Here is an 18,140-nt window from a genome sequence, read left to right as displayed (position 1 = left end):
TATATTAGCCAAGAGGATACCAAAGAAAGTGTTCCAGAGTCACTCTGAAACTTTTTCTTTTTTGTGTGAAAGGGTCAAATACAGTTTTTAACAGTCCACATTTTAAGCACAGTTTAAGCCTTCTTGTATTCTAGCTTAAAAAATTTATCATGATTCACAAACTAGCTCTATTCTATTCTTATTAACTAAAGAATGTTATGTATTTTCATTCCAAAGTCTACTTTATTTTTCTAAAGCCTAGAACCTAGGGTTTTGACTGTCAATGAAGAATTTTGAAAGTGGCAAATCTACTTCTGATAGCTAGGAAAAGTGAATGTGCTTTCTTCTCCATATTGTCACCACTGTAGCTTCTAAATGAGCCAATCTACTCTTTCTGGTTGTCAGGTAATATTTGTTTTAAAATCATTTTGGTGATCAATAATGCCATGGACTGCAAAAAGAACTGTCCTTCTTTAACATTAGTACTTATTATGCCTGATAATAGAATTTGACAAAGACAATAATTTTTTAATTGGACATGATGATGGACAGTACTGCAAAAGGACTTTCTACAGGAATGAAAAGCAGTTAAATTCTGTTCTAGACAATTGCAAATAGTTCTGATATCATACCATGTAATGATTTCTTAGAAAAAATATGAATTCTGAAATCATATAATATTAAAAGCATTACCTTTCACAGCCAGTGAGAGATTTATACTCTTTTCTATGAACCAAACCATTACACAGATGAAATTCAGAATAAAAATACAAAAAAAAACCCCCATTATTTGGGAATTAAAACCATACGATTGACCAAATGATTAGTTCACTTTCATTCCTCTGATACACCCAAGATTTGCAATGATAACGTTATATAAAGCAAAAAACCCGTATACATCTACATTAAACTATGTTAATTTGAGGTGTGAGAAATACTTTAATTAGATTTGACTTCTTGCTTTTTATCAGGGCCATTAATTAGACACAGGAAAGAAGTAAGAGAGCAGAAAACTCGGTCACTCAGTTTAGTTCTCTCAGACTGAAAAAATAACAAAGAAACCAAACCTCCTGGGTTAAGAATTTCAAATGGGGCTGCTAGACAGAGAAGACAGACCAAATCGGCTTACCACTTGAACCATTTTGAGATATCTGGCATATCTTGGATCCTTGGCTACAGTTAAGATATTTTCTGGTGTTACTTCACTTTCCTGTGGTCCAGAGTCTTGTAAACTGTTCTGCTGTAGAGAGCATTGCGTGTAAATCTTTAGACAATTCACAAACAGGGTCCATCATGTTATTTAAAGGGAGTTTCTTTTTATAATTCTAAAGCAATCAATATCAGAAAAATCATTATCTTTAAATTTAAATACCAGTAATTTAAGTATGAGATATATGTTTCCAAATATTTACAGATACTTAAATATGATTTCAGAGGAAGCTACACTTAACATCAACACTATATTGTTCCTTAAAAATGCATAATATATTCATGGCATTTAAAAAATTTGAATTGCGCTTTACTTGTCCCCAGAGTGCTGATATAAATTATAGATGGACATATTATCTAAATAAAATTTTTATTTAAATTATCTAATCTGTCAATCATTCAACTCTAGAGGACAGTAAATTGAATTTCTCAGTCTGTACCAGTTACACAATTCGATTCCTCTTTGGAAATAAATCTTATTCTACATGGGTATGGTTATTGTAACAGCTTAGAAAGCAATGCCTGGAGAAATCTGTGGAAGAGGAGCCCATTTTTCAAACAAAATTATCTGGTTTTGTATTATTTTAGATACTAATGGTACTATATACGGTAACATTCTCCACACAGTGCTTATGACTAAATACTACTTACAATGAAGAATACTGGGCAATGGTCCAATGGTCTTTTTAGATAAAAATGTTATTATCACATAGGCAGTTCTCATTCTGCATGGTACCGACTAAATGAAACTTGTCATACTGGAACCCTGTCCTCACTTAAGTGCAAAGCTAGTACTATCTGTATATACAGGTCTTGATTTTCCTGTTAATTTTAACATTAGAATAAGTTTATTTTAGTGAATTCTCACTCATTATCTGTATATTAGAATCAAGAGGAAGTACTTAAGAGAATGAAATAAATTTCGTCTACATATCTATGCTGAAATGTAGAGAAATCAAGAAATTTCTTTTTTTTATTTTGGTATCATTAATGAAGAAATTTCTTTAAATATTCATAGTTTTTAGAATACGAATTATATATTAAGGTTTTTCCTCAGAAAATTAAAAAAGAAATTAAACCAAAAACTTCTGAAGCAAATAAAACATCCAAAAATCCTTCAAGATTCTCCTGTTATGTGACACTGTTAAGTGTGCAAAAGTGCATATATATATATGTTCATCTGTAAAATACATAAATACAAAAAGTCCAAAACATCTAATTAAATAAACAATTCAAACAAGACCCAAGTATGTTTTTTAAAAAATTATGGACAATAAACTCATACAACAGCACAATGGAGCAAATGATAAATTACATACAGGACCAATGGATTTCAAAACTCAGTTATTAATGTTTGCATAATAACCAAGACCTCAACAAAATTTAATTATGTCAGGTCTTACACCTCTGCTGTTTGACCCAATAAATCCTCTCTCATATCTCTCAACTGTCTTTCATATTATTCTCAAATTAATCTCAATCTGCACAATTGGGTATTCTATTTTAATTAATGATAAGATCTGAACCATGAAATTAAATCTGTATAAAAAACCATATGCAAACCTTGGGTCTTTGACTCATACATCGACTGAAATGAATGGATGATTTTTAAAAAAAGTGTATGACTATCCTTTAACTGATAAGTGAGTTGACTGTAATGCCAGTGGAAACTCTGTGTTAAGCAATACTTAAGTCCATTTCAAAATATTTCACATAAAATACACCAATTAACAAAAATGGAGAAGAAATAAGTTGATCTGAATATTAAGTACATGCTGAACAGTTATTTTACTAAGGTAATCAATACACAACTTAACCACAATTTTTTAAAGTCAGGAAGCCAACAGAACTTCATAAATCCTCCAAATGAATCAATATACAATTTTAAATAAAAGTACCAGTATATATCAGATGATTCTGAATTTTAGAAAATTCACCTGTGATTAACTATAATCAATTTTTTGAAACCTTAAATAGGCAGGACCAACACAAATGCAAAGTTTTAAAATACATACTATAGATGGCATTCATAATAATACCTGGAAAAATTAGTGTACAAAATTAGACAGATATCACTTGAAAAATGTATAGAGAGACATATGACAGCTAGTATCCACCAAAGAATAAATACTAAGAATAGTGGAATATTTCTTAGTATTTTTTACACATGCCTTGATTTAGAAAAACGGTGTTCCATATTTCATTGAAAGAACCTTATAAACTCAACTCCTCTAAGACATCTGGATTTCCTCTTGTATATTACATATATTCCAGTGGCCATCATAATAGGGTTGCTATATTAATTAGATGTTAAATTTTCTAGTATCCAATACTTAAATAGTCATCTACTTCATTTCCCAAATATATGGCTCCTCCCATAGGGCCTCATACCACATGTGCTCAATATAATTAGAGAATTCAGCACAGGTGCTGGAGACAGCATAGTGTAGCAGATAAGAGCTAGGACTCTGACACCAACTTGCCTGGGTTAAATTCCAGCTCTTAACACTTCCTGTTTGACCTTCAACAAGTTACTTAACCTCTGTGTACATCACTGACACATCTTTAAAGTGGGATTGATAATACTATACTGACTTCATAGGACTGTTGTTGAGAATTAAATGAGTTAATTTAGGAAAAGCACTTAAAAGCATGTCTAACACACAGTAAGCACCCTTTATATGTTAGTCATTACCATCATGGTCAACCCCATCATTAAAAAATACCTCCAGGTACAAATGCTGAATTCCATATAGACAGGTAGTCTACTTGCTCAGTATTATTTGATAGACCACCATGTTAGTGATTACTTTATTTTGAATTTCAATACCTCATTGATATAAACCAGAGATTGTCTGTTCTCAAACAATGAAGAATTTTTGTTTCTTGAAAAAAAGTAATATAAAATTTAAAATTATATAAAGCATAAATGCATATTAAGACATAAGAACCAAGTGTAAAGTGTGGCTCTTACTAGGATGCTGATTTGAACAGATCAACTTCAGGAATACACTTTTTGAAAACTGGTATTTCTCAAATCAGTATCCCTCAAATTCCAAAAGCCTACAAATTATCTTGGGATTTTATTAAAATATAGGTTCTGATTCAGTACGTCTGGGGTGGAGCCTAAGATTCTGTGTTTCTAACAAGCTCCCCAATGATGTCCCTGCTGCTGGTTCATGAAGCATACTTTGAATAACAAAGAGTTGGATGATACCACAGAATTACTTTTAATTAAATTGTGTATGATAAAAGTATAGTGGTTATACAAGAAAATGTCAGAACTTTCCAAAGATGCTCACGGAATTATACAGGGGTAAAATGATATGACATCTGGGATTCACTTCAGCAAGAGACAAAAAAGACTTTTGGGTACTGTCGTATTATTTTTGTGTATGTTTGAAAGTTTTTTATTAAAAAACCATTGACATAGTACATTTCTTATAGGAGCTTAAAAAAAATTTTGGTAGTGAACTTGCAGAAAATCAATTATATTCAGGATATTCCTTAGTCCTATACAGATCAATTTCCTTTTTCCTAGGCAAAGAAAATACTGACTTCAGGAAGCTCTTTAAAACAACAAAATAAAACAACTAGCTTTTTTTCAAACTTCATTTTCTGTCCTCAAGTTTTAAAATATTACCATTCAAAGCTTTAGATTTTTATTTAATGTCTCCCTTCAAAACTGCTGTTAAATTTATTTGGTTCAACAAAGATCTGTTCATGTTTCTTGGAACTTAAATACCTGTGATTGCTCTGAAGTGGTTTCAGAGTGTGATTCACCTCTGATGCCAGTGATGCTTATAGGAGATACTTCAAATGTGACATCATCCAGGCCTGGAATAGATGACAGCTGAAAGAAACAAAATTATTGTTGGCATACGAGAATAATATAGCTTAAACACTGTAAGTTTCTAGGATGTGTGTGTGTGTGTGTTTAAAGCTCTTACGTTTTTAAGCCTAGTGAATTAAGCTTATAAAAATCTCATCTTTGGTCTTTGAAATTCTTCTTGCATAAACTTTTTAAAAGTGAAAAGCATTCACAAATAGAGTATTTTTGAAGAATTTCTCACGAATCTAATTTAGCTTATAACCATTCTTTTCTCAGGAATTATTTTTAAAATATAAGGGATTCTAGTGTAAGGAATGAGAGCACTGGCTTTGGAGTCAGACCACCTAGGTTTATGTCACAAGCTATGGGACCTTGCATAAATCTTCCTCGGTCTCAATTTTCTCCCTTGTAAAGTGGGGATAAGAAAATTTATCTCACAAGGTTATTGTAAAAAGATTTTTATGAAACATACTTTGTACCAAAAAAAAGTGCTTTGTAGCATATTTTAAGTTTGAATTAAATGGGAAAAGACAAAACTCTTACCATATTTAATGTCTGACACAGTTCATTTTTTTTCTTTAGACATTTATCACTGAATGTTACTATTTATTTTTCACACACAATGATTGGCATGTTGTCTGAGGTTAAACATTTCATGTTGGATTTGCAAGATTCATGCAAACCCTCTTTTCTGATTTTAACCTGATATCAATGATAAACATTTGTCAGATGTTTGGCCAACTTTGAGGATTAACTCTATTGCCATGAAAATAACTAAGGTTAACTTGACCATAAGGTAACTTAATTTGTGACCTTGGACTCTAACTCAAGAATTCCCCAAACATTAAAATAAGACACGTATTCATAATAAACAATAATGAAAAAAAACCAATGGTAGTTAGATATGAAACAGTGACATTCATTGAGAACTGATGACTGATGACAGTACTTAGCACAGTGGCTGTGGCCCAAATAATTTCAAGTGGGTATGGCTGCTAGGAGAATATCTTGAACATATTCAAGGCCAGGTATCTTAAATTTTCTAAGCAATTTTGTAAGAGAAATATAATGGCTGAAGTCCACAAGAAGATGCAGAAAGTACAAACTAGACATTCTGGGCCTTATGATAAAGATATTAGTCATTTTACTTCCTCATAAATATTCAATAAGTACTTTTTCAGATCAAAGATTTTTGATAAAAGAACAAAGTCACAAAAAATACACTATCATTTCTACAGTATGGAGAACATAGTCAATGATTATATAACGTCTTTTTTACGTTGACAGATAGTAACTGCACTAGAGGGGGTGAGGATTTAATAATATGGGTAACTGTGGAACCACTGTGTTGCATATCTGAAACCAACGTAAGATTATACATCAACTTCGATAAAAAAAGAAAAAAATATATATATATACATACTAGTGTTTCAATTATTTTATAAATAGGAAATATCACAAAGATCTGCATGTTTTCATATCAAAATACCTTCCTATTTTTACTAAGAAGCTTTTGTAATTTCTGACATCAAAATTAGTATTTTTCATTACTATTTAATGTATTTCTAAATACTATTAATTACCTAATTAATAATCTAAATACTATTTAATGTATTTACAAATGGAAAATAGCTGATATTCCCTCCAAATTTTGCTCTGGAGTTATCTAAAGTTTTATATAATTTTTAGTGTTTTATCAAATGATTACTATTAAAATAAAAGTGAATCTTCCATCACTTTAATTTGTTAACTTGTTACACTGAGTTTGACTACTACAATGAAACAAACAGCTTAATTTGTTAACTTGTTACATTGAGTTTGACTACGAAAATGAAAGAAATCTCAGTCCATGTAAACATTTAAACAGACTCAGTTAATGCTTCATAATGTATATAATTTTGTGCAATTATGATGAACTTAAAACAACAAAAAACTATAGCACTGCATGGATACATAAGCTAAATTGAATTCATTCCCAAGTGCAATTAAAGTTAAGTATGACTGAGAAAGTTGGTATATGTAGAGCAAAGTTTACACTATAAATTATTCAGAAATACAAACCTTTGCATCTAAAATATTGAGAGTTGTTTCAATTTGTTGGATACGAAGAGAAAGGTCTGCCAATTTCTGGAAAAGAAAGATTAGAAACAAAAGGACAAAGTCTGATTAAAAAACTGCTAACAGGGATAACAGCAGATTTGAAAATAATAAAAACTATGGTTTAAATATTTATCATTTTCTCATATACTACTCCCTTATTTACATGACTAGGGATGTGAACTAGCATTCTATTATCTTCATTAGCATGCTCTACGGTTATTTCATAAAATTGTATTCACAGGTAAGTTACAATTTTCAGCCTTATCAAATTCATTATCAGAGCCATAGTCAATCACTGAAACTGGAATGTAAACTCCTCCCAGGACAGTGTTTTGTTCACTGCTATACCTCTGTGCTCAGAATCATACTTGACACTTAACTGGAGCCTAGCCTAATAATTATTTGCTGATGAATGAGGGAGTTCTTCATAAAACGTAATAAAAAAAAATTAGCCCAAGGCAGCATGAAACAGGGTCTGCCTTTATAAATTACTTAAACACATACATATACACAATCAGTTCCAAGTCCAAACTTTTCAAGTTTGAAAAGTGAAAGGGGATGAAATAGGAAGATGAGCAGCTCATGTTGAGAAGAATGAAAACAGAAAAATTAAAACAAGTACTAAAATATCAAGAGGAATCAATCTACTATAAAAATCCAAGATAAACTGGAACTAAGAGCTCACCATGTTCTAGTTATTCTGTACAGTTAAATTATCCATATATCCACACACACACACACACAAATAAAAGTAACACCATAAAATGTGACCCATAAAAACATCTATTTAGAATTCCCTGATCCTCAGCTCTTATACTCAGTGACACAGTCCAGGAGCCCAGGACAGCATACTGCGTGGCAGATGCGCAGCATTCTGACTACTTTCTGGGGTGTTAGCAAGATCCTGATGAACTCAAACCAGAACTGTGACACCCCAAGAAATGGTCATGCTGCCCACATTTGTAGGGGGAGCAAACTAAAGCAAAAGCAACCACAGACAAGATAGTGCTTCTTCACAAGACACTTATTTTTAAGATAAGTATCTTGATATCTACTAAGATATAACTTAGAAATAAAACATTAAAATCTAGTTTTAGTGGCACTCAAAGCTAAGTTTAATCTTGATATCTAGGATTTATCCTCATATGGCTTTTATGTAAACAGGTTTATAAGAGATGAATTTCTCTCCAAATTATGTGTGTTTTCCTGAAAATGATGGAAATTAAATTTTGGGAAATTTAATTAGTCTTTTAATTCACTATTAAGTTCACTAATTGCAGAAATCCTACAGCAAATTGTAAAGGGAACGGTAATTTCTAACTTAGGAATGCATACATTGGTTTGATTAAAGTGAACACAGAAGAAGAATGAGAAAGATGAATTAAAAATTTGTTTTAATATAATTACATATGTACTTTTAAACAATCATCATCATCAACACTTAAGCATTTACCTTACTCTGCTATACTGTATATATATATACATATATATATGACATATTGACATCTCACACCAATTCTATGAAGTAGGAACTATTAATACAACAATTTTAAAGATGACAAAACTGAGTCTTCATACAAGCCAACTAAGTTAAACTCAAACACTCCAACTCCAGATACTATTTTTCAAAGAATTTTACATTGTTAAGACATGATGCCATAGACTCTGGGAGATGATGATATGTTAATGTAGACTGTAATGAACTGATTGTAAGAAAGGCACCCCACTGGTGTGGGATGATGGTGGGGGAGGCTGTGTCCCAAGGAGGAGAGACAGGGAGCATGTGGGAACTCTCGGCTTTCAGCTCCATTTTGCTGTAGAACTAAAAATGATCTAAAAATAAAGTTTATTAGTTAAACGAAGAAACAAACATGATGGAATATTCCCCAGTTTTGCATAGATAGAATTTTTGTTATTCAAAGCTAATAAATGATCAATCTGCTTCTCACTAATACTAAGGTGCTACTGTGCTAAATACTGGGAATCAAATTTTTCTGATTAAATTTCCTAAAGGAGATGCTGTTTATCTGAAATTATTAAAAAATTGGTATTAAATTTTTTTTCAGGGTTTAGATCATAAAATAAGTTGTCCTTAAATGGGTATTCAAATATTTACAGGGTAGCTTAAGGATTGAAATAGAGGTCTTAGTAAATAAGGGAATATGGACGAACATGTTTATGTGGAAAACTATTTTTTGATAGTGAAGATTAAAAAGGCATGAGGAAAAGAAGTTGTATTTTCAGAGCAGTAATTCTCAATTTTGTTTGGATGCAGATTCATCTGGTCTTTCAATCTTTTTAGCACCCATTTTACCTACTCTCATCTACTATTATTAAAACCTCACCAAAACTTAATCATCTTTTTAAAAATGAGATTATATGGATGATGTATTCATTTAAGATATGAAAGACACTGACCTAAATATCAATATATTTTGATTTATAATAATGTATCTGAATATCCTTGATATTTGATCTAAGAACATCCATAATTGTGAAGTATAAAGAAATCTGAAATAACTATAATTTAATAAAAAAGATCCATGATTTCTACTGGTAAGAGTCATAGGTCCTAAAACTACTATAATTTTTGTTGACTAAATATGAATAATATGTGAAATTTAAGGTAGAGGTAAATAAAAATAAAAACAGTTTTTTTTCCCCACCCAAGTTCATATAATCCAAATGTAGAATCGGTATGTAAGTGATTTCCTCAAAGTCAGATAAACAAAAGGTTTTTCCTCCTGACTAGGGAAGATCTTTGTTATGGATAAATCATATCGTTATTTCATTATCCACAAAGGTATTATCCATCTTTTCTGGAGCTGGTTTTTCGAGAGTTTAAAATATTAACTATGTTATCTGGATTATATAACTTGATGCTTTAATAAAGGGCATATTACTGTTACACAAAATTGAGTTTTTTAAAGCATAGTTTCTTTTGTAATCCTACGCATTTTATGTTAGGCATTTAAAAACATAAATTTTGTTTTACTAGACTGCCAAAGGGTCAATGGCACAAGTAAGAACCTGTATGTATCAAAGATAATTTAGGATAATAAATATTTTTGAATTTGTCCCCGTGTAATTATTGCCATAACACATGAGTACATATTTTTTAGAAAGCCATTGTCACTTGACAAAATATACCTGGCTTCATTTATGGGCTGCTGAAGTTCATTTCTAAGATTTTATGCTGTCTACATTTTCCATCCACAACCTCAGACAACTATAAAGCAGATTACTCAACCTTGGCGCTATTAGACATTTTGGGCTGGCTAATTGTTGTTAGGGTCTGTCCTGTGCACTACAGAATGTTTAGCAGAATCTCTGACCTCTACTCGCTAAATGCTGCTAGGACTCTTCAGTAGTGAGAACTAAAACATCTCTAGGCATTGCCAAATGTTCCCTGGTTCAAAATCATTGCTCTAAAGTGTAGATGACTAAGGAGAGAAGTAACATAACCAATAATAGTAACTGTCACTATCTCTGAAAGTTTTAACAGAGAGGAAATGGAAAGGTAACAGTCGTTCTCATCCATTTAACCATCTTTTTTTTTTTGGTATCATTAATCTACAATTACATGAGGAACATTATGTTTACTAGACTCCCCCCATCACCAAGTCACCCCCACATACCCCATTACAGTCACTGAACCATCTTCTTATCTTTATAAGGAGTTAAAACAATCTGAAATACCTTGGTTTGAGACAACAGAGGAATTTACAAGGTATGTGAAGTTTGCCACATATTTCTAAGGCAGTGCATTTTATTTATTAAAGTGCAAAAGAAGACAAAAGGAAGAAATATGGAGTTAAGTTAACATGGAAAAAAAATGACATACTGTGATTTTTCTAGTTCTCTAAAAGAGAAAGAGTATTTTAACACAATGCATCTCTTGGTATATCACACTGGGTTGAAAATGTCCTACAAGCCAAGAAGGGAAGCAATCACCAGTTTTATTAAGTTTCATCTGACACTTAAGCCCAGCAGTTGTAAAACTGTAAAAGCAGTTGTAAAAGTTTGTAGCAGTAAACAGGATTTTAAGCAAAACATTATTTGCTTGAAGGTTAAGTCTGATGTTGGGCTTAACAATTGGATGTAGAAGATAAGCACTATAAAATTTTTTTATTTTTGAGAATTACATGAGAATTCTTAGCACTTTTGCCTATTCTTAAGGATTTTAGAAAAAAGAAACCTTTTAGAATATTTTAAAAATGATTAAAAGTCTCTTATTCTGGGCATGTTACAAGTCTGAGTCAAAAACAGCACAGCTGACGGCCCTGTTTATTGAGTACTTTTGACTTTAAATTCACTGTAAGGTTAAATTTCTGCTCAGTTTCATCTGCAAAATGCACGGAGCTTATGTTGCCTCTCCCCCCGCATCTGGTAAGCCCGCTTTAAATGTGCAGTCCCAGTGGACCTCCGTAAGATTTTGCTGATTAGGGACAGAAGAGAAACGGTTACCGGGGACTTGTGAAGGAAGACGAGATGACCCTAAGTATTTGTAACTTGGTCTGATTCAACTAACCTCTCTCTTACCTTGGTGCCCTTGGTCATTAGAAGGGTTACAAAGTAGCCTGGTACCTAGAAAATTTTTTTTAAATTAAGTTATTCATCTTCATCTTTATTAGAGAATTCTAAAACCAGTATTAGTGATGAAGAAAGAGAGACCGAGCAATTGTTTTCAAATTTAATTCTGGTTTGAGTTTAGCTGTGACTGAAGTTGTTACAGTTTGGATTTGGTTCAAACCAGATTATATGGAAAACAAAGAACAAAAGAGAAAACGAGGTTTTCTTTTTCTCTCAGTTCACTTCCAGTTCAAAAAATAAGAGCTGAGGTTTATTTTTTGTTAAGGGAAACATAGCTGTTTTGATTCTGGTTAAGGCTTGAACTAAACAAGTACTATAAAGGTCTAATAGTTGCTATTAACAAATTACAACCCATTGTCTCAACTTGGGAAAAGTGGCACTGCATATTTGATTAAATATATTGGAATTTAACATATCAAAAAAATACATTATATCCAGTAGATATGGCACAGCAAAGAAGAGGATAAACATCTAAAAAATAAATGTTGAAATAGCTATAAAGAAGACATTGCCATCTCTCACTTGAAAATGATGTAAACACGCCTCTTCTTCAGATCAGAAGGTTCAATATAACAGAAGAGTGAGAAATTTTTGTTTTTTCCAGTTAATAGATCAAAGTAGGAATCTCAGCTCTGTTATTTTCTAGCTGTGTGAGTGTAGGCAAGGTAGAGCAGCTACTGAAGCTATCAAATACATGTTGAATAATTAAATTAATGACTAAGCAGATGATTTAAAATAAACTTCTCTACATCTCAGTTTCTGTATTTCTAAAAAAGAGATAATTGCACCTCTCAAAGGGCTAGGCTGTGATGATTAAATACATGCGAAGCACTTAGTAAAATGCCTAGCACAGAATAAGCACACAATACTCATTAGTTACTGTCAGCACACCAAGGAAACAGTCTAGAATTGACATTAATACCCAAACTGCTAAAATAAGGATTGTAAAAATGAGTTATGGTCAAGCCTACATTATCATCCATTAAAGAAAAAAGGTCAGCAAACTACGTTCAAATTTCATGAATTTTTGCTCAACATTTTTCTCTGGAGTTCAAGGGGAAAACCAGGGATACAATCAATACAGTTGGGGGCAAGTTGAGACAGGAACAGAAGGGGAGAAAAGAGTGAATTATGAGGCCTTCGTAACAAGCAACCAGTAAACCAAGAGAGGATAACATCAAATTTGATCTAGTTTCCACTAAACAGCACTCACTCCCCAGGCAGTGAGAGCTATAAGGAACTACAAAGGGGAGGGGGTTATCCTTGTTGCAGGGCAGCTCAATCAAATTGCTTTCATAGGTGTGTTTGCTGGTGGTGATGAGGAGTTTGGGGATGGAATATTTGCTCCTCTCTGTTCACAATCCTGGAATAGTCCCTCTGCAGATAATTCCTCACCCTACCTTGGTATAAGAAGTGAAGAACTAAGTCCTTTGCTTTTTAGTCATTCAATTCTGTACCCATTTAGGGAGGCAGCAGTTCAGGATAAAACTCATGGAAGCAAGCACCTAGTCCTGGGGCCTGTTAGATAAAATATACTCAGTTGAGCCCCTTACTCTATCAGTTATCATATTTCACTTTCTTTCATCTTAGTGAGTAGGCAGAAGAAAATTTGAAAACTAGACAAAAACAACAGCTATAGTCTTATACATGAGAAAAGTTTTCCTGTCTCCATGTGATTTTCATTGATAACACATCTAATATAAACTACGTGCTAAGACTATACTTTATATATAAAACAGAATGAACTGAGTATTGTTTAATTGACTCACTTGTGAGTCATCTCATCTTAACCCCCTTTTTCCTTTCTTGAGCCCAATTTCAATCCATGGTTTGTTTTCCTACCCATTCTCTATTTTTGCGTTTTTAAAAAAAAAAGACAGGGGTCCCAAGATCTGGTACCTAATCCTTAAATGGGTAATTAATCCTCACTTTATAAAGTCATTTGCAGAAACTATTTTTATTTCCATAGTGATATTTGATGACAAAATTATGTTTCTAGGCTACCTCCCCAACTATCTTTAGATCAAGCAATGTAAAACAATTTTAATATAAACTGAAACAATGTGTTCTCAAAAATGTAAACCTTTGGGGTAAGAGAAGCAATTTCAAAATAAAAATGTTTTCAACTGTGAAATCTTATAATTTGTTTTCTTTAGTCACAATAAACTTTACTGAACTATTGCACAAAGGCCTCCAGAAAACTAATTCAGCAGAAGTGGGGTGCAAGATTGATGGTAATAGAATCAAACAGGATTTAAAGCATGTTAACAAAATAATGCGGTAACAAGAGGCCATGGTAAATGAATACATCAAGACTGTAATTGTGTTTTACTCATTAGACACCTTCAAAAGTGCAAGGTGACTTCTAAGCTACTCATTAAACTAATACCACAGGACCTACCTCCTCACAAACTGTAGAAAAGCGGTTGAGGAACTGTACAGTGTGCACCACAAATTGGTTTAGAAATGCCACGGTTCTTTTCTGTTGAATAGCTGGCACCTGTTTTGTAAAAAACAGACATAATTCGTACGGGAGTTAAGTACACTGGGCAATCCTTCTCACTAATAATTAATAACCGGCGTTTTGCTGTGTAATGAGTTACTCCAAACACTGAATAGTCAACTTGTTTTCCGAAATTGTGGGGGTTGGGGTGTGTTAAGACGACAGAGGCTGCGAACTTTGAGAACAGACTCTGGATTCACAAATGTGAACTTCAGACGGTAAAGGCAACACACACAAGCACACCAAAAACTTGGGGGCCGAATAAAAGTAGCGTTAGAGGTCGCACCAGCCCATGTCTCCAGCGGGTCACCCTTGGGGGCAGACTCGTGACAAACAGGAAAAACGAAGGCTGGGAGAGGCACACGACCCTCTTAGCTCAGGAGGGCCTCCTTTTTTAAAGTGAACTGTGGGACTCTCCTTACCGAGGCCCGCGGCCAGGGCTGGACCTGGAGAGATGGGGGTCTCCTTGGGAACTGAGCGCCCCTTCCCCATCCTCCTCCCGGGTCGCCAAACTAGACCGCCAAAATTCAACTCCAAACTTTCACAAACCTTGGTCAGGTCTATGCCTGACCCCATGAGAGGAAGTCCATCCTCATCCATGTCAGCGGGCGGGGGCCTAGGGATCACCCTACGACAAATCCCTCCCAGCTGCGACCCGCCCAACCCGGTAGCAGCATCCAAACACCTCCCCTAGTCCCCGCCTCCCGGTCCGTCCCGCCGGAAGGAAACGCCTCTGCCCTCTAATCACTCTGCAGCTCCCATAGAGTCCGCCCCTTTGCACGGCATTCTGGGACTCGTAGTTCTAAACCGCCCTGTGACGTCAGCCGCGCGAGCATAGGGTATCACAAGGCTGAGGATTTAGCAGTTAAGTCTTAAAGAGAGTATAAGTAAAAAAAAAAAAATTTGCGGCCGTTTGAAGTTATCTCTGCTTAGATTTGTCTGTTACATAAAGAGATAAGTCATTTTTCAATAAGATATGTATGTTTTTATTATTATATATATATATATAGCCAGATACTCTTGCTTCTGCTTTAGAGTCTTAAGCCCTGAAGGAGATAAGACTTGTTTCCTAAGGACTATAAAACATGAAATAAAGTGTCAAATGCAACAGGTGAGGCAGAAATTGATGGCAAAGGACATCCACTTAGAGAAATCATTAAAAAGGTTCAGCAGATACCTGGAAAGAACTTTGCTTCTGGGACTGGAAGATCTTGGTTCAGACTTTGACGGCAGTTCACTAGCTGTGTGACCTAGGACAAGTCACCAAACCAAAACAACCCTTTCTATGTACCAAGCAGGATGCCCAGTGCTGAAAATATGAAGACGAGAATTCTCTGTGCCTTCAAGAAGGTTATAGTCTAGGGCAGACGCATGGAGTTAACAAGTGCTGCGTAGAGTCAGACATGCAAACAATACCGAGAAAGTTGTGTGTGTGTGTGTGTGTGTGTGTGAGCACATAGCTGTACACACACGTACTTGAGTGGTTATATAGGCAGTCGATTTGGGTGTATGGCATGTAGCATCCTCTTGCTTTATCTTAGCAGGTATTATACGTTTCTGTCTGCCTGAATGCCTACTAGACTATTGAGTTAGAGCTGAGATTCTGCCTTGTTCATTTTTAAAGTCCTAGCCCACTGTCAGACCTATAGTAAACCCTCAATAAGTATCTGTTGAATGACATTTGGGCCTAACGACCCTTATGCTTCCACATCTTAGTTGATCTTGCACGAACCTTTGATTTAGGTGGGACTCATAATTCTGGGTAAACTCAGTCAGTCACCTTGAGCACAGTCTGTAACTGGTCAGTTTAGTGTTTCTTTCCAGAGCCAGGAGAGGTTCCCAGCCTGGAGGAAAAATAAAAAACCAGACAATCACTTCTTGGTTCTGTTATCTGTAAGTAGTGGGTATGCATATATATATTAAAGTTCTTATAATAAGTAGAGAACTATAGAAATATGAACTTGTTCTCAGTTGACCAAGTGACAAAAATTTTTTTTCAAAGTGGTTTGATTTCTTTAAAAAAAAAGACAAGTATAATGTTAGATGTGATTTCTGGTTAGCAGAAAGAAGAATGGCCGTTTCTCTCTGCCTCCTAGATCTTTAATGATTACTGTTCTTCAATCATCCATACCTTTGACAGAAGTGCTATTCACACTCAAATAACTGGATTTCCAGGACTATTAAAAATAATCTATAGCTGGGAGTCTTGGCCAGCAGCCAGAAATCCTCCAAACTATGTACCCCTTCCTCCAGGGTTTCTCTCTTTGGATATGAATTACTAGACTTCATTTGCTGTTGTGAATTTTGGAAGCAAAACTAGTAGATTGTAATGAGTTCTGAGCTCAAAGGGAAGAGACTATATATATCACTTGCATATATCCACCCATACAAAATCTTAAGACTTTAAAAATAATTCTTCGTTTCCATAGCAGATTACTAGAAAAATTACTTCTTTAATTTTATCAGGAGTAAGTTCTTAAGGGAAATGAGAATTGGGGTCCTATTTTTCTTCTGCTGTGCTTTAGGATGAACCATTACAGGAGTATGGCGTTAGTTTATACCGTGGAAAAATAGAATTAAAGTCCTTTATCTCTGCCTCCAAACCCCTCAAGAGTCATAGAAATCATCTATTGGGATTTGGTTAAGTGAAGGAATTTTAGCCTACTTATTTCAATTATGTTTGAGGGCAGGCTGTTTCAGACTTTTAATTGTCCTGGCTTTTTTAACTTCACTCAGAAAGTTGGGTTGTAGGCTTATCCTCTAGGCAGGGACTGGCTGCCTCTCTAGAAAGCAGACCACCTCAAGAGATCTAAAGATATTCCAGCTAGGGGATCCCCAGTAAAACATCACATAGCCCGAGGATGACCTTGTTCTCTTTGAGGGGGTTGGGGAAAGGTCTTATTGTTGTATTTGCAGGTCTTATTGTTGTATTTGCATCCATAGGCTTTAATTTACAGGGGTAACTGAGTGATGACACAGAGAGGCTAATGCTATTGAAAGAATTTACTTTGATTTTCCAAGAAGAGAAGGCATGCCATGCCACACGGGGCCATAGGGGAGACACCAATGGTTAGGTGTCTTTGTTTAGGAAGCAGGAGCCAGAAGAAACCTAGACCAGCACCTTTACTGGGATTTCTGGGGAAAAGACAAGTTAGGGAAGGGGAAACAGTTGAGGATTAGCTAGTTTGAATGATTCTGTCAGGTTTTGGTACATAGAAAGTGTCCCTAGTTTTCTGTACCTGGCCTAGGTAAATTTGGGGCAGGGCAAATATTGGCTTGGGGTATGAGTTAGATAAGCAGATGGTTGGGGGTAATGGGATCAGGATTGGTTGGTTTACATATAAAAAATGTTTCCAAATTAGTTGTTTTACTGTTTTTAGGAATTTGCTAGTCCTGGGAAAGGCAGTCTGTCCCAGGGTCTATAAGGCCACAAATACCAGAGCGTCATGAATACAGAAAATACAAAAATATAGTTAATAGGCCATGATGAATGGATGCTAAAGACAAATACTGAATCTAAGAAAACACAGTAACACTCACCTTTCAGTATGTGAATTTTAGGTAATTCTTTCAGCAAGGCACCTCACCCCTATGTCTAGAGCTTCATCCAATTTCTCAAGAAGTTATCAGAAAGGAAGGAGTAGCTGCCTGGCTATGAAAGTCAAGGGGAGGACATTGTGGGGGAGGGTGGTCTAATCATTCCCCATCCAAACTTTTAATCAAATCTCCTGTTCTAATAAACCCCAATGCACTGTACCCCTGTTCAGAGGAACTGATCCCCAAGAAATCCAAACATCTTAACTTCCCTTAGAAAATAATGCCACTTTTTTCTTTTAATCCTTGTAACACACCTTACTTTCATCACTCCTTGGACACCTAATACATACCTACCTTTATCTTTCTGTGATCATGTGGTGTTGTCAA

General features: G+C 34.6%; 1 protein-coding gene across 3 annotated transcripts in view; it reads right to left on the bottom strand.

Annotated features, from left to right (window-relative positions):
* The window catches only part of WASHC3 (WASH complex subunit 3), a 43,782-nt gene extending 28,861 nt beyond the window's left edge, over positions 1 to 14,921 (bottom strand). The window contains exons 1-5 of one of the 3 annotated variants that reach the window (XM_036891450.2): positions 14,766 to 14,921; positions 14,115 to 14,213; positions 7,082 to 7,147; positions 4,934 to 5,041; positions 1,109 to 1,216 (exon numbers count right to left, since the gene is read on the bottom strand). In XM_036891450.2, coding sequence (XP_036747345.1) covers positions 1,109 to 1,216; positions 4,934 to 5,041; positions 7,082 to 7,147; positions 14,115 to 14,213; positions 14,766 to 14,816 — 432 coding nt within the window. In that variant the 5' untranslated portion in view covers positions 14,817 to 14,921. Of the gene's footprint in view, positions 1 to 1,108; positions 1,220 to 4,933; positions 5,042 to 7,081; positions 7,148 to 14,114; positions 14,214 to 14,765 lie in introns of all 3 variants that reach the window. The other 2 variants (XM_036891449.2, XM_036891451.2) reach the window with 2 other exon arrangements.
* Between the last annotated feature and the right edge of the window lie 3,219 nt (positions 14,922 to 18,140).

The sequence above is a fragment of the Manis pentadactyla genome, chromosome 10 (genome assembly GCF_030020395.1).
Source record: "Manis pentadactyla isolate mManPen7 chromosome 10, mManPen7.hap1, whole genome shotgun sequence".
Taxonomy (NCBI): Eukaryota; Metazoa; Chordata; class Mammalia; order Pholidota; family Manidae; genus Manis; species Manis pentadactyla.
Note: the sequence above shows the minus strand (reverse complement) of the source record. Positions and strands in the feature narration are given on the sequence as shown.